The 23,706-nt window shown below is 45.8% G+C and overlaps 1 protein-coding gene and 1 long non-coding RNA gene across 2 annotated transcripts in view; one reads left to right on the top strand and one right to left on the bottom strand.

Moving 5' to 3' along the window:
- Nucleotides 1-1,094: 1,094 nt before the first annotated feature.
- On the bottom strand, nt 1,095-14,002 carry LOC128837408 (uncharacterized). Its single transcript, XR_008444939.1, has 3 exons — nt 13,880-14,002; nt 2,382-2,489; nt 1,095-1,592 (listed from the first exon to the last, which is right to left on the bottom strand). It is a non-coding gene; the product is annotated as an uncharacterized LOC128837408 (long non-coding RNA).
- A 1,426-nt stretch (nt 14,003-15,428) lies between these two features.
- Nucleotides 15,429-23,706, top strand: part of DPF3 (double PHD fingers 3) — a 205,527-nt gene continuing 197,249 nt past the window's right edge. Inside the window, exon 1 of the mRNA XM_054026168.1 lies at nt 15,429-15,460. Within this exon, the coding sequence (XP_053882143.1) occupies nt 15,429-15,460 (32 nt within the window). The remainder of the gene's footprint in view (nt 15,461-23,706) is intronic.

Genomic DNA, 23,706 nt, shown 5'->3' with positions numbered 1-23,706 from the left:
ACAGGCGTGTACCTGGTGCGGTTCACCCCATTCCCGAGGCCTGCCCATTCTGCAGCGTGAGGGAGACCCTGGCGCACGCCTACCTCAAGTGCGCCAGGTTGCAGCCCCTGTTCCGGCTTCTCCAGAACCTCTTGTTGAGGTTCTGGCTGCACTTTTCCCCACACCTGTTCATTTACGCACACCCTATCCGTGACTCCACCAAGTCGCGAGACCTTCTCGTCAACCTCCTCCTGGCTTTAGCCAAACTTACCATCTACAATACCAGGGAGAGGATGTTGGACGAGGGGGTGCTCTGCGACTGTGGGGCCTATTTCCGTACCTCCCTGGTCTCACGTCTCCGGGCAGAGTTCCACTGGGCAGCGTCCGCTGGCTCCGTTGACACCTTTGAGGAGCAGTGGGCGCTGTCCGGGGTTCTCTGCTCGGTGTCCCTATCCGGCACCCTGATTTTGAACCTTTGACCGTCACCCCACTCCCTGTTTTTTCATTAGTTGTCCCAAGAGTTTAGTTGGTTCCTGGGTCCAGTGGTCCCTCCCACTAGGCTGAGGGAGGGGCCTTTAGAAGTGTTTCCAATAAGGGGGGATTCACTACAGGTGGTTTCCTCATTGGGCCATTAATCTGTCACCCTCCTGCTTTTCACCACCTTGCAGAGCATGAAAACAACATTTTGCTGCTTGTGCAGACGTGCAGGTCAGAGTTCATTTACATGCTCAATAGAAAAGTTAATTTTAGGATTCCACACAATAACCACCTATTCCACTAGCATTCTGAATACTGTCGTTGCTGAGAAAAGCCAGGTGTGGGTGTCTCCAGTACCACAGTTCGGAATACTGACAGCATCCATTGGAATATAACATGGTTACATCTGAATTTGGAATACAAGTGGAATTCTCATGTCCTATAAAAGTAGGGAACGAGTGACTGAGGGAAACAGCTGCATGGCTCTGGCATGGCAATTTGCATACTGACCCTTGGTGTGTAACCTCAGTGCTCCAGAAGTTGGAATCCATTTCAGGAGGTGGACATTTATTTACCCCGGAAAAGCGCTAGCTGTTGAATTATTCCAAGTGTATAAATAGAGTGAGAGAGTCGGCTGCTTGTCTGACCCCAGTGCAGACTTAATTAGCAAGTGCCTTTCACCTGCAGCAAATGTAAGTACAGTAAATCCCAGGCTGTATTTTTGATTTTATCCTTCCCCCGCTTCTCAAAATGGACTTGACCAATGCATCTGTCTGGGAGAGCAACCAGGGGTCATCATGGTTGCCTGAAGGGATTAATATTACATAGAGAGAGAAAAGGCTATTAATAAAAAGTATTCAAGAAGAATGACCTGAAGGTTAGGAGATAGTGGGAAGCTACTGTAGGCCCAGTGAGGGCAGCAAAGCATACAGCTCAGTTTCATTTCTTGCTGTCATTTCTAAACGTTCGAAGAGTGGGCAAGATGCAACTGTAGGGCTTGATCCTGTAGCCATTGTGTGTATAGAACTCCCAGAAGCCTGGCACATGTCGCAGCTGCAGCATTGGGATCCAAATGTTGGTATTTTGCAGAGAGGATGATAAAGCCTTTAAGGAGGGGAGAATCTCCCTCAGGAAAACTGTGTGATAAAACATACTATTTTGTAGTGCTCCAGCTTGCACAAAAGCAGTCACAGTATTGTCTTCATATATATTTTTATTTACATCTAAATTGTTCTAACGTCTTTGAGTCCTAGTGCCTAAGTGCTATTGTCATCCACCAGGAGGGAGGAAAGGGTGTGCGTGAGTGGGGGACATACCTTTGCCCTTCTCTGACCCTATTACACCACCTATGATGATTACAAAAGTGAGGGGTTAACACTTGACCAGTCCCTGGTCTCACCCCTCCAAATGGCATGCTTTTGCCCACTAAAAATCCCCTAAACTTTTGACACCCCTGAGCTTAGGCCCCGAAAGAGCTTAGGTGTTCTGAGGTATAATCAAAAATAGTTTGTTGGCATCTTTTCTGGTTTTGAAGATGGCTGGTGCACCCTTTCAAATATAGTGGTTGAAATGCCCCCAGACTGGCTCTGTCCTTCAGCAAAATGGGAAAGGATGAAAGCAGCCATTATTTACTTGTCCCATAATATAAGAACTAGGGGCCACCAGATGAAATCAATGGGCAGCAGGTTTAAAACAAATAAAAGGAAGTTCTTCTTCACACAGCACACAGTCAACCTGTGGAATTCCTTGCCTGAGGAGGTTATGAAGGCTAGGACTATAACAGGGTTTAAAAGAGAACTAGATAAATTCATGGAGGTTAAGTCTCTTAATGGCTATTAGCCAGAATGGGTAAGGAATGGTGTCCCTAGCCTCTGTTTGTCAGAGGGTGGAAATGGATGACAGGAGAGAGATCACTTGATCATTACCTGTTAGGTTCACTCCCTCAGGGGCACCTGGCATTGACTGCTGTCAGCAGACAGGATGCTGGGCTGGATGGACATTTGGTCTGACCCAGTATAACCGTTCTTATGTTCCTATGAAAGGAATAAGAAGATGGAGAGCGTGTACTTTTTGTGTGCAGCATGTTGGGGTGATGGAGATTGTGAGCCTTACGTGAAGATGGTGTGCTTGGACTATCACTTCACCCTGAAATACTGGGTGATAACAATTCCTTTCTGTCTTGCTTGAGTGAGCCCTTTGGGACTTGGGTTACATACCTGGTATTGATACTAGTGACACTTATGGTGTTCTAGAGGAAAGAATATGTGATTCTTGGTCATACCAGCAAATATCTTGGCTGGAGCCGCTGGAGCCTGCCTAGCCTCATAGATCCCAGGTACTATCTGTGGTATCGGGACTGTACACATCTGATTCTCCTCTCATTGATACTGGTGTAAATCAGGAGCACTAGTATCTCCACTGAAATCAATGGCATTTTGCTGATGTAAAACCAGCGTGAGAGGCGAATCAGGCCCTATATGTATGCCTAGTACGCCCCTTGTCCGGCAGCCTTACATGGATGCTACAAGAGAGTCATACACATAGCCTCACAAGCAGCATGGTTAGTAGCAAAAATAGTACTGTGCCCTGCAGCAAGCAGTGTCCCATCAGCCACCTTCTTCACTCAGAATTTCATAATAATCTTTGACAGGTATTTTTCAGCTCTCTTCTACTGAGGCGGTGTGGTATAATGAACTGAGGAAATGACTGGCAGCTGAGAATATCAAAGTTCTTATACTGTTTTGACACTAAGGTAGCCACATAGGTGCAAGTCCCTAACGTAGACACACTCCACAGGTATAAATCAGGGCTTGCACAACTATGACTTAAACTAATATAATTTACACCTGGTCTATACTTAAAACGTAGGTTGACATAGCTATGTTGCTCAGGGTGTGAAAAATTTGCACCTCTGAGCACCATCGCTATGCCAACCTAACCCCTGGTGTAGACGCAGCTAGGTTGACAGAAGAATATTTCCGTCAACCTAGCTATCATCGCTCAGGGAGGTGGAGTTCCTACAGCAATGGAAAAAGCCCTTCAGTTGGTGTAGGCTATATCTATGTTATGGGGTTATGCTGACATAGCTATGGAGGTATGCTGCTATCATCCATGTTATGTAGATGTGGCCGTATCCTGGTAAATTACCAGGATAAGTCCTGTGTTGCACCAGGCCAGCATGTCTATATTAGTGGTTTGCACTGGTCTAACAACATCATTGCAAATTTCCTTAATGCTAGACAGGCTCAAACTTAGACTGTGTCTACATTTAAACTGCTACAGCTGGTTAAAAAATAGAAAAAGAATTTTGTGAAAATTGTTGGAAGTTGATTCAATTTAGCAGGATTTGAGACAAAGCATTTTTTTTTCAAAAATGTTCCAGAATATCTTTTTGGGGAAATAAAAAAAAGTTTTAATCCTTCTTCCTCCTCTCTCTGACAATAAAAAGCAATGCAAAAAAATGAATAATGTCCAGGTGTCCTTCACCCCCCACTTTTTCATTTGTTTTTGACAAAAAATATTTTTTGATTGGACAGTTTTGGGGGGAAATTTAGACTAGCTGTAGCAGAAAGTGAGGCTTTTAGTAATATTTCAGTCCTATATATACTACAAAAATAAACATTTTGGACCACGTTATAACATGTCTTTTTTCCTTGCTTGTGTTAACGGAAAAAAAATTGTAAACAAGTGGCAGACTGGAAAAAAATGTGGTGGTGCTTTCTTAAGCTCTACCCACGATCCAAGGCTTCAACTGCTATCACTTCCACCCACTCATGGTGCCAAATAAAATATCAGTCTCAGCAAATTGACCATGTCTTCATAACATCTTCATCATGACTCTTCTTTCTTATATGCTTTGATCAGCAGTGATGTTGATGCTTATTTCAGAGTTAACACCCCATTGAGATGAAAGGGCCAATTTATACTTCTGAGACCTATTGTTTAAACCTGCTTGCACATTCAGACCATGTCTATGCTACAGGGACTATAGCTGTATAGCTATGGTGCCGTAGCTATGCCAGCATAACCCTGTGGCATAGATGCAGACTGGAGCAACAGAAGGGGTTTTTTCCCAATGTGGTAGGAAATTCACCTCCTTGAGCAGTGATGGTTAGGTTTATGGAAGCATTCTTACATTTACCTAGCTGCATCTACACTGGGGGTTAGGTTGACATAGCTGTGGCACTCAGGGGTGTGGGTTTTTCACACCTTTGAGAGCCATAGCTATGTTGACCTAAGTTTTAAGTGTAGGCCAGGTCTCAGAATTTATCTTCACAAACACAAGGACTAAATAACTTATTTAAAAATTAAATAATAATAATACCCAGTTTTAAATAGAGCTTTTCATCAGTAGATCTCAAAGTGCTTCACAGAGGTGGTCAGTAAATTTAGCAGGATCCTATGACTGCAGAGATGTTAAGGGGGTCACTCTACCTTGAAAAGTCCCTTGCAATATGTACTCTCTACTTATGCTAAAAAATCTGTTCTACCTTGCATGTTGCTGTGACTCTGAAAGTATCTTTCCCAGATCTGAAGAAGAGTTCTGTGTGGCTCGAAAACTTTTCTCTCTCACCAACAGAAGCTGGTTCAATAAAAGATATCACCTCACCCACCTTGTCTCTCTAACAGGGTTAAAGCATGGTTACCTAACATAGTTATGAAATGTACTTTTCTATTCACACAGGCAAACAGAAGTCATGTTATAATACTCTTGGGCCACTATCATGTTTAAAAAGAGTTACAACTGCATATAGGCAGTGTCTCAGGCTCCAACTACATAACCATGATAATTAGACTTGTCAGAATTTAATGTGTATCTTTTATCGTATCAGTTGATAATATCGATGTTTATTTCTAAGCATTTTTATTTTTATTGGTTTACATTTTCACAATTATGGGAAATAATGGGGGGGTGTCAGACAATAGGGGAGTTAGATGATAATTATTTAATGACAGTAGGTGTTGAGATTCAAAAAGTTAAAGCTTTATAACTGTTAACACAGAAATTGTCAACATCCCATGTCATAATATTCAAAGTACATATCCTTAAATTGAACATTAATAAGTTCTCAAACAGCATTTTTCTTACTTTCCCTATCTGTATATTTTGATTACTATTGATGGAAATATTTTTTTCAGTGAAGTGAATGTTTACCAACATTTACTGATAAAAATACAATCTTTCCAGCTACAATGGTGGCAGGAGACCTGGTTGCCTCATGTTTATCCCGTGACCTTATTAAAATCTAATTAAAAATTATAGGGAAGTCAGAACCTAACTGTGATCCTGGACAGTGTAAATCTTTTGCCTGGAGATGAGAACACAGTTAATCCCCCTCTATACTACAAATTTGATCATGTTTATATCTCAGTCAGAGAACAAATGTGGTCCCCTGATTTGGTTATTGCTGTGCCCTAGACCGGGTCTTGTTTACCTATGTCAGAGAGGTGATATGAAGATTTATTAGTTAATGCTGAAGATGGAAAGCACAAGGTATTATAACCTGGTAGTACTACACCATTCCATTTACTACTGCAAGGCTTCTGTGTTCTTATAAGGCAGTTTGGAATAATTTATTTTTCCCCAATGTGACTCTTTGCATATCTTATTCGTAAAGGTGTTCCTACCAATCATTTATAAAAATACCTCAACTATAGCAGAGCATGCTGAATACACCAGTGGCCAGGCTAAGAGGGGCATTATTAAAGTGGAGATAGACTTGAACCAGAACCAGAGATCTGAGACATCCCTCCTCTTCCCAGGCTTTGGGAAACTTCAGCCTGAGATCTGAATTCAGATGTGAACTTTGCAGCACTTTCTCAGCTTTATTTGAACAACCCATTTTTAAACGAAAGGGACCTAAGTCTGATCCTCCTGGGGTGGATGTAAATCAGGAGTTACTCAGTTGGAGAACAAGTGGAGTGAGATTGGCATAAAACTATGTGAGATTAGAATCAGGCCTCATGTGTGTTGAATAAATCTTGCTACCCTACAGGCATTCAGCACATGTTGCTACAGTGGAGGGAATTTTGCTTTTTAAAGAAAAGATTTGCAGGTCACCTTTTGAGAATGTGACTCCTGAAGTTGTAAAGAATGAATCATTGGTGCTGATTATACTTCATCCATGCAGCTCTGCAGTTACCCTTGTTCTGCTGACTATATAAGATTTGGGTGATGTGTTTGTAGAGGGTGTTGAGTCTGGAACTTTGACACTCTGATATCTTTCTCTCTTTACTTTGAATTACTGAACTACTGGTGGAGATCAAAGAAAATGGGGAGGAGGACTGACAAGGAACAGTGCATGCAAGATGTCTGCAGAGCTTTAAATAAATAAAAGGGGGTTAAGATCCTAAATCAGTTACAGAATATCTGTAGACATGGGGCCCTGTTTTGCAAACACAGAGCTGCACCTAAAGTTGAGAACTTCCATGCATGGAGCACACTTACAGGCTTAGGTCCTTACAAAACACTGTCCATATCAAATCCACATATTACAAATATAGGTGTGTGCTACTGATCACACCTTAGATTGTTACAGCTGAAATAATGTTTTAGCTCTAGTAGGGTTACCATACGCCCGGTTTTTCCCGGACATGTCCGGCTTTTCGGCAATCAAACCCCCGTCTGGGGGGAATTGCCAAAAAGCTGAACATGTCCGGGAAAATGCCGGCCAGGCACTTCCCCTCCCGCGGCTGCTCTGCTCCTCCCCTGACTCTTTGGCTCTGTTTAAGAGCCGAGCTGCCCGAGCGCTATGAGCTTCAGGCAGCCCCCTTGCCTCCGGACCCCAGCCGCCGGCCAGGCACTTCCCCTCCTGGGCTCCGGCGGCGCAGGGTCCGGAGGCATGGGGGCTGCCCGAAGCCAGTAGCGCTTGGGCAGCTCGGCTCTTAAAAAGAGCCGAAGAGTCAGGGGAGGAGCAGAGGCTCCGGCCCGCGGCGGCTCTGCTCCTCCCCTGACTCTTTGGCTCTGTTTAAGAGCCGAGCGCTACGGGCTTCAGGCAGCCCCCATGCCTCCGGACCCTGCACCGCCGGAGCCCGGGAGGGGAAGTGCCCGGCCGGGGGCGCAGGGTCCGGAGGCATAGGGGCTGCCCGAAGCCCAAGTGCTACCGGCTTCACAGTTTGCCAGGCAGCCTCCAGACCCTGCGCCCCCGGCTGGGCGCTTCCCCTCCTGGGCTCCAGCTGTGCTGGGGAAGCGCCGGCCGGGGGTGCTGGGTCTGGGGGCTGCCTGGCAAACCGTGAAGCCGGTAGCGCTCAGGTAGCCCTTTTCACGTGGCTGGGAGTGGGAGGGGCGGAGTTAGGGCGGGGTTTGGGTGGGAAGGGGCGGGGCTGGGGTGGGAAATGGGCGGGGCCAGTGCCCCGTGGAGGGTCCTCTTTCTTTATTTGATAAATATGGTAACCCTAGCTCTAGTAGCTTTTTTACCATTTTTATCTATTAGTTTGCCTTTTGCATTTTCTTCAGCCTGGAAAATTAAACAGGCAGGTCAGTTTCACTTCCGTTTCTAGTTGACTTCACTTTCCAGTTCTCAAGCAGTTTGTCTTTATGTTTCCAACTTTGCTGGGGAGTGTATAAGTAAAAACCTCAGCAAACTGCATTAACACTTAAAAAAGAGAGAAAAATAATGAATCTATTTCAAAAGGGTGAAACTCACCCATGATGCCCGGCACCCCCAGAAAAACAGGTCCTGCATACAGGCTGTGCAGGGTGACCATGAGCCCATGCGTCCCCTACACTACACAGAAAGGAGAACTGCACTGGCCCCATTGAGACCAGTGCAGAGAAGTCTGAAATGAGGTAGGTCAGAGGAGTAGTCACAGGAGTCAATAGTCCAGGGGCTGCAACGTCCCCATCACCTATACAACTGGTATGGAGGAACTACAGCTGCTGTTCTGCTGCAGGGATGGGGACATGTTGCTCATCAGCCCTGATTTGAAGGGTGGGTTTCACCTCTGCAAGCCCTTCACATTCCATCCACATAGGACTTGAATGAATGCTCAGGCTTTGTCGTGGGTAGAACTAGATTTTATTAAAAAAACAAATGTGCTCCTCCCACCCCCGCATCACCACCAAGTTTTGCTGAGGGTCTTGTGCAGCGTGCATGAGTTTTACCCTACAAGAATAGATTCATTATTTTTTTTCTCTCATTTTTAAGTTTGAATGCAGTTTGTTTAGGTTTTTATTTGTATGTTCCCAGTACTGCTGGGAAGCATATACCTATCTACTTTATAACCCTAAATATTTTAAAAGCATTTCCATCTTCTAGCAATCTCCCTGCTGTGATTTAGGTGGCTTTGAATGATGTCATCAACTCTTAAGTGGGGATCATAAAACCCTGAATGCAGGACTTGGTTGGTTAATAAATGAGAAAATGTGTATATTTTGGTCTTTATTCTCCACTGACACTGCAAATCAGCAGTAGCAACTGATCAGTGGAGTCACACTGGTATAAAAACAATGTTCTTGAGAGGAGAATGGGTCCCAAAAATTTCATTCACGTGTAATCAGTTAACGATGAAGATTGTGTGTGTGCTATTGGGTATAAAATTGGAATCCATGAGAGTGTGATGTAAAGGTTTTATGAGCATGAGTTTGTGATGGTCACATTATTCACAAGAGGTGAAGCCAACAGTAAGTTGTTTAGGTCATTTCAAACACGGGTCTATAAAATCTCCCACACCATACCATCATGTATTTTTTTGACATTACATGTTACTGGACAATCTATTTTAGAAATGATTTAGAGTTAAAAAATTATTGGTACTATTTTCATATCCTGCCAGTAAAGAAAGCTTCATGCCTTAGTTACTATGAGCCAGATTCTCCATTTCTCTGGTATTGCAAAGTTGCCCTTAAGCTGCAGACAAAGATCCTTGAGTGGCATAACACTACTGTAGTTACTCTCGTGCCACGCCCTTCTTCTGACCACTGGCATATGGCAGCGATGGCCAAACTTACTGCCCTTCTGAGCTGCATACAACAATCTTCAGAAGTTCGTGAGCCGGGGCACACCTGCTGGGACTTGGGACTTCAGCCTGCAGCAGGTTGGTGAGGCTAGGGGATTCTGCCCTGTGGGGAGGGGATCTCAGGGTTTCAACCCCATGTGTTGTGCCTGCTGAGGCTCGGGACTTCAGCCCCGCAGGAGGTGCCTGCCAGGTCTCAGGGCTCCACCCCAGTGGGAAGGGGGGGTCTCGGGGCTTCAGCCCCGTGGGTCGCGCCTGCTGGGGTTTGGAGCTCTAGCTCAGCAGGAAGGGAGGTCTTGGAGCTTCATCCCCGCAGGGTGCACCTGTTGTGGCTTCTGCCCCATTCCTGGGAAGCCCTGAGCACCTGCAGGTGTGCCCCATGGGGCAGAAGCCCTGAACCCCACCACCCTGCCGCAGGGAAGAAGCCCTGAGCGCCACCCCCCGCCCCCCCGAGTCTGGTAGGTGGAGAATGGGGGGCTCCTCAAGCCGCACATTAATTGTAAAAGAGCTGCGGCTTGGATACCCTTCGCATATGGGGAATGTTAGGGGAAAAGAGGGTGCATCAAGGGTTTTTCTTATGCCCAGATGATGGTGGGCTGCTGTAACAGCCCAGATGGTTGGGACTGATGACAGCTAGTATAAATTAGAAGCTGGGTCTGGCCTAGCATATGAATGGCCTAAGGATCAGGGGAGCACCAAGATAGTTTAAAATGTTGCAACTTCCTCCCGAGAGCTTATTGCCTACAGCCCAGGAATGCGCCCATGAGTCCAACTGTACAGGGCCCAAAGAGACTCATTAAACTTCTAAAGATACTTAAACCAGCTTTTGTATACTTTAAAAATGTCATCATTTACAGTACACTATCATAGGACTTACCATTGCTTGGAGAGAGTGTTGGTGTCTCCCCTTCCCAGTGGCATAAATCTCCAACTTCTACCACAGTAGGGCACAGATTGGGCTTATTTTCTTTTATATAGAGAAAAATTGTCTGTTGCCCATCCTGGGTCTCAGGCCAATACATTAAATATATTAAAATTAGGTTAAAACTTTCTTTATGGTGGATAGAAGAATAAAAATAGATCAATACATTCCTCATATCTGTAGAATGGGTGGGATGTAGGTCTGGAAGCAAAGTTGTAACTTTGTGGGAGGAAATTCTCCGTTTTGGGAAGAGAAAGACAAAACAGGTCTTCCGGGGTACATTAACTCATCTAGGTATTTGCACAGTTTTACAACAGGCTACATAAAAAGCACTAGCGAAGTTGGTACAAACTAAAATTTCATACAGTGACTTGTTTATGCTGCTCAGTATACTATACACTGAAATGTAAGTACAATATTTATATTCCAATAGATTCATTTTATAATTATATGGTAAAAATGAGAAAGTAAGCAAATTTTCAGTCATAGTGTGCTGTGACACTTTTTTGTATTTTTATGTCTGATTTTATAAGCAGTTTTAAAAAGAGATATAACTTGGGGGTACGCAAGGCAAATCAGAATCCTGAAAGGGGTACAGTAATCTGGAAAGGTTGAAAGACATTTTAACTAAAATAACAGCTGTCTGAAGTTGCTCAGGGACTGGGAATGTTACAATAAATTCTGTGGAGATGGATTAAGGAGCACAATACAACTGAGGCAGTGAAAGAGACACAATAAGTTCTTTACGCACATAGCTTTGCAATTTATCCCATGTATCATGGTGCTGCAGTTTACCACATGGATATCACCTTCATGCATGTGGTACCCACTGTTCCCTTTAACCTTTCCCACAGCTCAGTGGTTTGAGCATTGGCCTGCTAAACCCAGGGTTGTGAGTTCAATCCTTGAGGGGGCCACTCAGGGATCTGGGGAAAAAATCTGTCTGGGGATTGGTCTTGCTTTGAGTAGGGGGTTGGACTAGATGACCTCCTGAGGTCCCTTCCAATCTTGATATTCTATGATTCTAATGAGAATGAATTTTGTTATGTGCACCAATATGAAGGTGATCTGTGGGGTGCAGGCTCTGGGGTGGGGTCTTTGGGTGCAGGCTGCCCCAAGGCTACAGCAAGGAGAGAGGACTCCCACCAGCTCTCTCTTCCTGCAGCAGCAGGACCTGGGCTGTGGGGGGGAGAGGCGCCTCTCCCCGCTGTGGCAGCTCCGGGGCTGGGGCTGTGGGATAGGCACCTCTCCCATGGCCACGGTAGGTCCAGGCCAGGCTGGGGCTGGGTTGGGGCCAGGGGAGGGGCACCTCTCCCCTGGCCACAGCAGGTCCAGGGCTGGGGGAGAGGCATCTCTTCCCACTGCAGCCCTGCACGGCACTTAATAGGCTGCTGCGCAGCTGCGTGGCTCAGAGGGATCTTAGTGGTACGCATCGGTCTATAAAAATAAATGTTATATAAATAAATCTATGCCCACCTAGTGATAATTGTGACCTTTCTGTGTGGCAGTTCGTGGCCAGTAAGAATTTTTCTATGACAGTGGAGATGGAACCAATATTCTCCTATCATTTGAACTAAAGGAGAATGTCAGCAAGATAAAGCCTATGACACACAGCTAAGCAGTTCTGATGCCCTCTAGCATAGGTCATTGGTACCTGAACTTGTTATCCTGTTCATTTCTCTCTTTCTGTCATGGAGTATGTCACCCATGCGTTTACAAAAATTTTGCAGTTTACAGCTGACTTTTTCTATGGCCAACTGGAAAGTGTCAAACATGAGGATCCTAAGTCACATCCAGTGCCATCTGGGCCATTATTATATTAAATACTATTATAAGAAGTTTTGGCCTCTTTGGCCCCTTTCTTAATTCAGCCCTCTGTTCCAGAAGTGCTGCTGTCTCAAACCTCAAACAGATCACAAAACACTGACACTTCCAACTGTCTGGGTTCTGAATGATTGAAATCAAAGGGCCATGATCCTTATTCTCCTCTCCCTTATACTGGCTTTACACCAGTATAATTGAATTGACGTCACTTGAGTTTCTCCAGATATTTATTGGTGTGAAGAGAGGAGAATCAGGCCTTTGTTTCCTTATTTAGGGTTAGAGGATGCCTGAATGGAAGGGAGACTTTTGAGAGAGAGAGAAATGTTGTAAGGCAAAGCCTGCACTAATATCAGACAGGAAGAAACGTCTTAGGTCTGAGTCTGATCTTGCTTATACTAGATCAGGGGACGGCAACCTTTCAGAAGCGGTGTGCCGAGTCTTCATTTATTCACTCTAATTTAAGGTTTTGCGTGCCGGTAATACATTTTAATGTTTTTTAGAAGGTCTCTCTCTATAAGTCTATATATTATATAACTAAACTAGTGTTGTATTGTAAAATAAACAAGGTTTTCAAAATGTTTAAGAAGCTTCTTTTAAAATGAAATTAAAATGTTGATCTTACACCACCGGCCTGCTCAGCCCGCTGCTGGTGTGGGGTTCTGTTCACCTAGGCAGGCAGCGGGCTGAGCGAGGCCTGTGGCCAGAACCCCAGCTGGCAAGGGTCCGGCAGCCAGAACCCCAGACCAGCAGTGGGCTGTGTGGGGCCGGTGGCCAGGACCCCAGACCAGCAGTGGACTGAGCGGCTCAGCTCACTGCCGCTCAGGAGTTCCATCCGCCGGCTCCTGCCAGCCGGGATCCTGGCTGCCAGATCCACTCAGCCCGCTGCCAGTCTGGGGTCCTGGCCCTCCCCACATACAGTGGGTACCTACCTTCTCCCTGGTTCTGGCCATTCTCTTCCTCTCTCTGCACTGAGCTGAGGGTGGCAGTGCACTGAGCACAGGGCTGGGGGTGAAGGGTCGGGCCAGGAGCTAAAATGAGGGAGGGAGCTCAGGGTTGGGGCAGGAGGTTCGGGTGTGGGGCACTTACCTGGGCAGCTCCCATTTGATGTGAGGGGTGCAGATGGGAATGTGGGGGGGGGGTGAAGGAGCTCCCGTTTGGTGCTCCAGGTGGGGGTGGGGATGTGGCGGGTGCATGGGGTGTGGGGGGGCTGGGGATGTGGGGCGGTGCAGGTGTCAGGGCAGAGAGGGAGCTGGGGATGTGTGGGGGTGCCAGAGTCAGGGCTAGGGTTGTGGGGGTGGGATGAAGGAGTCAAGCAGAGGGCTGGGTGTGTATGAGGGAGGTACAGGGCTCAGGGCAGGAGTCTGGGGTGTGTGCGGAGCTCAGGGGAGAGGGCAGGGTGTGTGTGTGGGGGGGGGTCAGGGCTCAGGGGAGAGGGCTGAGTGACTGCCCCCCTAAGAACTCCCAACCCCCCAGCTCCTTGTTCCCCGACCACCCCCTCCAGAGACCCCCCACCCTAACTGCCCCCCCAGGACCCTCCTTGCTCCCTGACCCCTATCCAGCCCCCGCTCCCTCACAGACCCCGGGACTCCCATGCCCCATCCAACTCCCCCTGCTCCCTGATTGCCCCCTCCAGAGACCCCCCCATCCAACCCACTCTGTCCCCTGACTGCCCCCATGCCTACCCCTTATCCACCCCCCCCCCCCCGGCACCGGACCCCTTACCATGAGGCTCCACGCATAGCCTGATAAGCTGCCCTGCGGGAGCGCGCAGCCTCGGCCCCCAGAGCTCTGCGTGCGTGGCGGCAGGGCTCCGGGTGAGCGGGGAGCGTCTTTCCCTCCCCATGGAGCCAAACACTGCCCCGCGGGAGCGCGCAGCCCCAACCTCCAGAGTACTGTGCACGCGGCGGCAGCAGAGCTCCATGAGAGGGGAGAAGGCGGGGGAGGGGCCGGCAGCTTGCTGTGCTCCGGCCCAGGAACACAGACCCCACGGCTTGCCGTGCCGGGAGAGTGGGGTCATTTGCCCACCCCGTGCGCACGGCTATGCTTCTGCTCCCTGCCCCCGCGGGGGGAGCGGAGGGCAGAGGAGAGCGGGCCGGACTGGGCAGGATTTTTAATGGCACGCTGGAGTCCCGGCAGGCTCCAGCGTGCCATTAAAAATTGGTTTTCATGCCGTCTTTGGCACGCGTGCCATAGGTTGCCGACCCCTGTACTAGATCAACGCTGGTGTAACTTCACTGATTTCAGTGGAGTTACTTCTGATTTACAGTGGTGTGAGATCAGAATTAGCCACGTCTCCAGTGGCTTAGCTCATGCTGGATAATTCATTTGCAAACTCTTTTAATTAGTCACATGTAAACTCTGACTTCCTGGAGTTGGTGCCTCTCCCAGAAATGGACTTTTAACTACAGTTGTATCTGTTCCAGAACTCTTGCCTCCAAGTTACTCTGCTACCATGCAAGTAGGCGTCATATGAAATGTAGGTTAAAATCCTTCCCCCTCCCTTTCTCTATGCTCAAAGATCAGAGGCCCAGGTCTCAACATGCTAGACAAGACAATCACTTCAGAAGTTGCTTTGTGGGAAAAACAGAAAACAGGCAGGCAGGCAGTTTGGCCACTGTGCATTATGTAACCAGTGCACTGGCTGCAGGAGCTGGATGACTGACATTGAGAAATTCCTAGGGGAGGGGGAGAGGGTGCTGCCCTGGAGTCACTGTAAGCGCTGGCAGTTCCAAGAAACCTGAAGGGGAAAGTGGCTTTAGGTAAAGGGAAACAAATTGGGGATAATAATAATAATCTGCTGCAGCACCAAATATCAGTACGCATGTCATTTATTTTCCTGATGAAATGGCATGCATCCAACCTTTGCACATGAATAAGGGGGCATGCCATTTGGGAAATGAAAGGCAGTGACAGCAATACAAAAAGACAATGTATTTTCCCTCATTCCTTTCTCTCGATTTCTTGACATTAAAAGCCAGATAACTCCAAAGAGTCTTCTGCTCCTCATCCTAGCCCCCCTCAATCTAGTTCTGTGTGGTGACAGTCCCTTGGATGTGTTACTGCCCCTTTAAGACCTGCTCGCTTCCAGTTCCACAGAAAGGGAGTGACCTCTGGGCTTTGACAGCTCCCCTAATAACTAGCACAGCCCAGGCTCCGCTCACAGCACCGGATTGGGCAGCGGGCCGGTATCCCATCCTCTGATTGGCTGGGCGCTTCCCCTAAGCGAACCTTTAGAACTCTGAGACACAATATTCTGTTACATTGTAGCAAAATGGCGACTGTCATTCACAACCCCCTGAAAGCGTAAGTAGGAATCAAAAATGTACATATTCCGCGTGGTTTAAATATGAAAAAAGGCGCCTTTCCGATGCTGCTGCCTGCCTGAGCCCGGTGCTTCCAGCCTCCCAGCTGATCTCTCCTCCCTCCCTCTTTCCTTTCTGAGCTCCTCTTTTTTTGTGCAATACACACAGACGTCTTGTGCTGAAATTAACAAGAAGAAATTGTTACATTTGTGTTGTGATTAATTGGCTGGCCGGGAGGAAGAGAGATTTGAGTTCTGAAGGGGAGGATGGCAGCGGGGCTTCTTGCAGCTCTTGGGGCTGCGTAGATCTTGGAAACGGCAAGATCCTGCAGGACCCCTGAGGGGGTGCTTGCACTTGACAGAGTCCTGAGCCTGGCGTCCGGGCTGGCTTCCCCCGCCACCAACCCAGTGTCCAAGGGAGAGGGATCGGTCCTGAGAATCAGGGGCATAATTATCGGCTTTGCCGCGCTCCGACAGCAGTTCGGAGTTTTGTTTTGCAAACCTTCTTGGAGTTGGGATGACTTGAAGAGGGGGAAAGAATCAGCCATAGCGTTTGCTGGCTCGGCAGCGAAGGGGGCTGCACCGCTCGTTTCCTAGCCGGGCAGCAGGGGCATTGCAATTACACTTCGATTTGTGTGCGAGGAAGAGAGAGCCGGACTTGCGTGAAATGAATGACTCGGGGTCACTGATGGTTGATTTTTAGGCAGGAAGTCTAGAGAGCTCTTTGCGTACGGGAGGTTTTCGCTTTTAAAAGTGGCAACGAGAGTTGATTGTGTTTTCATCTTGGGATGGACACACTGATTACCGAAATCCGCCCGGATGTAAATGAGGGCAGAATTTGGCCAACTGTTTGCTAGGAGGTATAGGAAGAGAGTATGGGGGCAGGTGCCTCTGCTACAGAAATGTGCTGGGTTCTCCGGTCTTGAATTAAGGCAGATTTAGGAGGGGCACTCAGGAGGCAATCATCTTTCTCTGGATCAGGTCCCTTATTTCCTTACGGTCTGCAGCACACACCGTTAATCCCTCAAGGCATTAGGGAGAGTGGGATTTGGCACCGCATGTGGGGAGAGAAGGGGCTGTCTCAACCTTTTAAAAATGACTTCTGTGCTAGGGGGCAGCTCTTGCTAATAATGCAAGATGCTCATAATGCAAGAAAGCAGAGTAGCTGGTGGAGACACTTCATTTGGACTTTCTAGTCACACTGAGTGGGTGGTTTTGTCCGTTTGAGTTTTTAGAGATGTAATTCAGACTGTGAGCTGCGTCCTTTCAATTAAACTCTCTCCGATTGGAGTTGGAAAAATACTTGGAGGTTTTTCCCACGGATTCCTGCTGCTGTTTCTGTGCTGTGCAGCAATCTGGAGGGAAAGAAAGCTTTACGCTGGGTGGGGGCACACAGCTGGCATATTTGTATCACTCTTTCTCCATCTTGGCATCAAACGTTTTCTTACATTAAATATTCTTTCATTTAGCAAATTGTAAAAATCTGTTGCGAAGGGGGAAGTGCCGTTAGAACAGTGTTATCAAAGGAGTAGATGTCTTTTTGAAAAAAAATAAGACCCCCCCCTCGCTCCCCGTGAATATATATGGATTATACAATGTTCCACCAATCAGACTGCATATTTTATAGTTGTCCCAGTGAGAACAACTTATTAATATGCTCTTCCCCCCCCCCGCATTCCGCTGCTTAAATCATTTTATTTTTCAATTTAAAACATAAATATGTTAGATCATTCAGTGTTGCCAATTTAACTGCATGAAAACAATATAGGTAACTATACAATATCTTTTGTTATATGTGTAGAGAGACAAGGTGGGGGGAAGTAATATCTTTTATTGGACCAACTTCTGTCCTGCTTGTGGGTTGTGTGAAATGCCGTGTATATTGATGTGACTATGTAAATATTAATAACAAAGGAGGTTGGGGATGCTTTTCTTTAGGGAAAGTCATTCGTTTGGTGTTGGAGGTGAGCTTCCTCGGCATCCGATCAGTCTCGTGTCGCGTGGCGCTGGATGGTGTGTGTGTGTGCGGAGAACGAAGGGAAGCTTGATTCTACTCTTGCTTACAGGGGTGCAAATGAGGAGTAACTCCACATGGAGTTACGGGGGTGGTAAGCCCGTGTGGGAGTGCCGAGGATTTGGGAGAAGAAGGGAGGGGATTTGAACATGGACTAGCCCTTTCTGAACGACGTTATTGTGTATTGTGTTAGCTTTGCACTTTTTGTAATTGTGGTACATGTAGCATTCACACCTGTGATTTATATCTCCGTTCTAAATCCTGCCTCGCTTGTACTTATAGTTAAATTCTTTCGAAGTCCAGTCCTGTTCCAATTGAAGTCAATGGGAGCAGGAGCAGGTCTGTTATAATTAGCCCCCTATTCCTCCCCCTCCCTCTGGGGTGAGAAGAGAGGAAACAATAGACCTCAAGTGCAGGGTTTGCTTTTCTCTGTGAGCCTTTTAAAGTACCAATGCTGGGTAGGGGAAACAGGACTGTTACTGGCTGGCTGACACCATCTGTCTTTTTTGTCTTTTTTTTTTTGTAACAACTTGTTTAATAAAACATTCTATAATTTCCATTTATTCTTACAAGTTGCTGATCAGGAAACAATACACATGTAAATAAATTATGCAAGGGATAAATTAGGACAAAAGCATTAAGACACATAATGGGGGGGGGGGGGAGGGAGGATGCATTGCACAGTGTATTATCCTCATGTGTCCTTCCTGACAATGAAAAGGAGCTGAATGACATTTGCATTTCCTCTGTCTGCGTTTTGATTGTGTCTGAAAAAAAAACCAAAAAACCCCCACAGACGCCCCCTACAGAAACTGGCCATACAAAGGTTTCGCTCTGAGATGGGGGACAATGTAGATACTATAGATTGAAATACCAGCTCAGGTATTGTGAAATGCCCTGTGTGTTTTTATTTATTTATTTATGTATGTATAATATTCTTTTAGCTCCAGTACATAGACACTTATGTTGCTCTGTTTATACTATACTAGTTCTCATGGGATAATATTTTCCAGTGTACCTGAATATCTGGTGTAAATACATGACATTGCATAGCTCACGGCTGGGTCCCTTATTAACGACCAGTGACACTTTACATTACCATTGCCTCTTTCTCTATCTCGCTCTCCTTTTTCCATTGCTTGATCACTTTGGATATCTCCATCTCTTCTCTGTCCTCCTCTCCTCTATTTGCTTCTGTGATCCAATCAACCTGACATGACTGCCCATTGTTACTGCCATTTAACACCTTGTTGTTTGCCAACATGGTGCTACTGGCAGAAATATTACAGGTCTGAGTTCATCAGATCATAAAGAGAAGGCAGCAGGTGTCTGGATAAACACATTGTCCTGGCTCGACAAAACAGTCATATTCAGAAACCATCAGTGGATAGTGGTGTGTTTTAAATTCAGGTTTTTGTAAGCAGCCTTCTGTTGTGTGTCTATATCTGTATTGGTTTTTTTTCTATCTCATTCTCTGCTTTTAATGCACACATCTTATTCTAATAGATATGAGATGCATGGATGTATGGAAGGTAGAAATACTGTAGAATAATACTTTGAATCACTGAAAATGTCATTCAGCTATCTCAATGCACTCTACAAACACTAACAATGAAGCTCACAACACCTCTGTGAAGTATTGTTATCTCCGGTATACAGAAGGGTAAACTGAGGCAAAGAGTGCTTAAGAAACTTCCCAAGTTCACAGCAAGTCTGTGCTAGAGCTAGAGCTCAGGAAACTTGACTTCCTTTCCTTTGTGTTCTCTCCACATTCTGATGTACATATGGTGCCATAATGTATTTAATGTAATTAAGATCTTGTAATTTAAAAACTCTTATCCAGAAACAGAGCTGATGTTTTTTTCTCCACTATCTTTACTCCAACAACGGACTTTTATTTCAGATGATCAATTAAACATGCTAACTGGTGCATATGTTAACTGAGCTACTGCCTTTTTTGCTTGAGACTTGCTCGCACTGTAATTCTCGATCTGTAGCTCCCAAAGAGAAGTGATTTCCTTTGGATAGCATGGACTCAGAAGAGCAGTGCCAGTGCAAACTCTCCCCTTCCAGTGCCCAGCTCAAGACCCAGAGAGCCCACCACTAGGATGATAGGGTAGTTCAGTTTCTGTTATTGGGGATAATTCATTCACCTGCTGAGGATATTGTTATAATGGATTTTGTGATTTGGAAACTTGTTAGTGAGAAACTGATCTGGAATAACAAACCTCTTTCATACAGGCCACAGAACAGCTCTTGGATGACAATAACTTTTGGTCACTTATGACTTTGGATTGAATTCAACTGGTGACTGAGCTGAAGGGCTCTGTATCTCATTATCATTCCTTGAATCGACCCCAAATTGTGATTCGGTGTGGATGAGGACCAATTTCTTGCATGTTGTTGCATAGCCATCTGGTTGCTAGTTTTAAATATTAAAATGAAAGTATAGTGCACAGTGCTCCTTTCAGCAGGTGTTAACCATAAAAAAGGCTGGATGGTTGGATGGAAAGTTTATGCTTCAGTTTTTACAAGTGACGTGAAGGTGATTTGGATGGGGAAGGCTAACAAGGTGGTTGTGTTCATAAAATCACTTGATCAAAATCTCTAAGCATCTTGTGTGGCTTCTATAGTGTTTGAAGTCATTTAAAACCAGAAACATGCCCAAGTGTGATGTGTTTCAGGCTGCAGCTGCCATTATCACTTCAATGCTTTCTACCATACCACAGCTATGGCCTTCTCATAACATGATAGATGAATGTAGCTGTGATGTGTATGAGGAATCATGGGAATAAAAACAAAGTGGGTTAGAGGATAAACAAAAAAAGCCATGATATGAAAACTGAAGGATATGCTGGGTTAATGTGGGAGACTTGATAAATGATATAGTTATGGCATTTTATTTGGTTGCATGAGTGACTTGTGCATGATTACTTGTTGTAGTGCTTTGTAATTTGTTTTGCTGGCATTCCAGTCTTTCACAGTCTGTCAGGTTGGATGGATGGATGGAGCTGGCATCATAAAATTGTCACTAAAAAAGGTTTTTAAAGCCTGTTACTTGTGGTGTTTGTGCATTTGAAAACAATGGGTGATATGGGAGGTAGAGTGGTTAAGAGCAACTAATGCCCTGGACTTGTTGGGTGTGAGAGAATCTCAGAGTTAGGGGTTCATTTTCAGAGTGCACTTACTGGAGTAGATTCACAACAACTGTTAAATGGGCTTAAATGATAAAAGTTTAATATAGCCTATACAATGACCCAGAAGGCTAAGAAGAATGGCATTCTGTCTTCACTCTGAGCCCTGGTTAGCAGCAACAAGAGCAATGTATCTAATCCCCCATGAGTGGTGTTGAAAATGTATGCCCCCAACTTTACAATCCAGTGAGTGTTGTATTCTGAGGTTGCTTTCAAATTAACGTTTTGTCCATCTTGCAAATCTGTCTTCTGCAGTTAATGACAATTGGCTGTCCCAGGGGAAGGCAGAAATGATATAGCTCCAGGCTTCTCTCAGCAGGAAATAAACTATCTTAGGATAGTGTCAAGTATCAAGGGGTAGCCGTGTTAGTCTGTATCTACAAAAACAACAAGGAGTCTGGTGGCACCTTAAAGACTAACAGATTTATTTGGGCATAAGCTTTCGTGAGTAAAAACCTCACTTCTTCGGATGCAAATAAATCTGTTAGTCTTTAAGGTGCCACCAGACTCCTTGTTGTCTTAGGATAGCACCTTCTCACACCATTTGCTGGGACTGGGTTTTTCTTATTTACTTAGGTTCAGCTCTGACTATTTGCCTAATAAATCTGTTTTTTCACGCTTGATCCTTATTCTGTGCTCATCACCCTGGTATCTGAATGTCTGTATGTGCAGTTGCCTTGGGCAAGAAGCAACTCTGTATTTTAGGGGCTTGAAGGGTCTTTCTGAGAGAAACCTCTGATCTGAAAAGACTTGTCTGAGTGAAACTCACCACTGTGCAAAGAATCAGCACAGGGCCTATACAACCCTCGAGGCTTATTCTGAAGACTTAAGTGGGACTTTAGTGATGTATTAGCCTGTTACACCGAGGTGAATTTTGCCCTGTATGTACAATCAGGCTTTCAGTTTTATTAAAGGGTCACTGGCAACTTAGTTTATGCTCTACATGTAGGTTTTATTTTTTGGAAAAGGATATTACAAAACAGAATATGAAAAAAATATAATAAGGCAACTTCCTTTTTACAAAACTTTCCAGTGATATTTTTCTTCTTTTTCTTCTTCCTTCTTAATTCTCTTTGGATTTAAACTTTTTCCTGCAGTTTATGAACCTAACCCAAGAGCACTGAGCTATTAAGAACCAGAAACTCATTCTACTAAAAAAGTGAAACTGAGAAGTCTAGTGTCACTGTCTCAGCTGAGTGACATGTAATAAGCAAACAAACAGCATTCTCATTTAGCCTTAATCACCTAAAATTGTTAGAAACACAGGTAAATTAAGAAAAAAATGGTTTATTTCGTGACAAAGCCTGTTTTAACCACAGATTCCCAGCATATGCCACAAGGAAAAAGAATATAGTGTCTTGAAGGCTGCTGGAAGATATCTTCTCCAACCTCCCCATCCTCTCCACTATGGGAATAACAGGCGATTGTCAATATGCTTCTCAATTTTCACTCTACCTGCCTGAACCGGGTGTGGTCAATGAGTTGCAGTTGTAGCCACATGGAAGCTTTTGCTGCCACTGGAGCACTGTCTAGAGGAAGCTTTCCTAGGGAGTGATTGGAACAGGAACAGCACGGCAGGGAAGGGATACTGATGTCTCTGCACTGGGTGGCTGTGATCAGCAGGATGTGCCTGCCAAATCCCGAGTCATTGATTTCTCTTTCTGCTGGGCAGTAGCTGTAGAAAGTCACCCCCCCACACTCAGGTTCTGATGGGGACTCTGGGTTCAACACCATTATTCTTATGGTGGGGAAGGGTGGGGTGTGTTTGTCTGTCTTCTAATGGTGTGGCCACATGGTTTGCAAGACCCCGTGAAAGAAGATACTGGGACAAAACTGATCCAGCTTAATTTAGCTTGTCTACACATGAAAAGTAATCCAGAATAAGGGAAGGTGTGAATATAAAGTGGATTAACTGTGCCTGTGTATCTCCATGTGTGGACACTCTTATTCTGAAATAAGAGCATCCCCATATGGAGTTAATCTGGAATGACTATTGTGAAATAACTCTCTGGGTAGATGTCACGGAGTCACCAGGCAGTGCTCTGGAACTACTCCATACGAAGCCAGTCAGGACTCTGGGAGAGCATGCCTCCTCTCTCTGAGCATACTGTCTCCAGGGCAAGAAGCTTACACAACTTCGACCTTCCTGAGTCTGACCTCGGAGCATTCAGCATCCCCTTCTCACACCGTGCGCTTCCCACAGCGAGTCCGCACAGGTGGGGCTCTTGGGTAAGCCAGTGGGTCCTGCACCCCAATTCTGCAGTCAGACGTGACTCTCAGCCAGCCAGTAAAACAGAAGGTTATTTAGATGACAGGAACACAGTCTAAAACAGAGCTTGTAGGTATAGAAACAGGACCTCTAAGTCAGGTCCATCTTGGGGGCAGGGAGACTGACCACGGGTCTGGGCCTCCCTCTCTTTCACCAGCCAGCTCCAAACTGAAACTCTCCAGCCTCTTCTCTGGCCTTTGTCTCTTTCCCAGGCCAGGAGGCCACCTGATCTCTTTGTTCTCCAACACCTTCAGTTGGCACTTGCAGGGGAGGGGTCCAGGCCATCAGTTGCCGGGAGACAGGGTGTCGGTTTCTGTGCAGATAGCATCACACTGGCCTTCTAAGGCTCTGCAACAATCACACACCCTTATCCCATCACCTAGATACTTAAGAAATGCATAGGGGAAACTGAGGAACACACACAGTATTCAGAGAAAAATATTAAGAACATTCTTTTTTCACAGTAGACTAGCTCTTAAGATTACATCTCCATTCCCACTCTAAGGCCATGTCTACACTAGAGAGTTTACAGCACCGCAGCTATACCGATGCAGCTGAGCCACTGTAAAATCTCTAGTGTAGCTGCTCTATGCTGATGGGAGAAAGCATTTCCATTGACATAATTAATTCCCCCACCCCATAATCGGCCGTATCTATGTCAGCGGGAGAAGCTCTCCTGCCAACATAGCGCTATCCACACCGGCACTTATGTTGGTGTAACTTATCTTGCTCAGAAGGATGGTTTATTCACACCCCTAAGTGACATGTTAT

Source organism: Malaclemys terrapin, chromosome 4, assembly GCF_027887155.1.
Source record: "Malaclemys terrapin pileata isolate rMalTer1 chromosome 4, rMalTer1.hap1, whole genome shotgun sequence".
NCBI classification, from domain to species: domain Eukaryota; kingdom Metazoa; phylum Chordata; order Testudines; family Emydidae; genus Malaclemys; species Malaclemys terrapin.
Note: the sequence above shows the minus strand (reverse complement) of the source record. Positions and strands in the feature narration are given on the sequence as shown.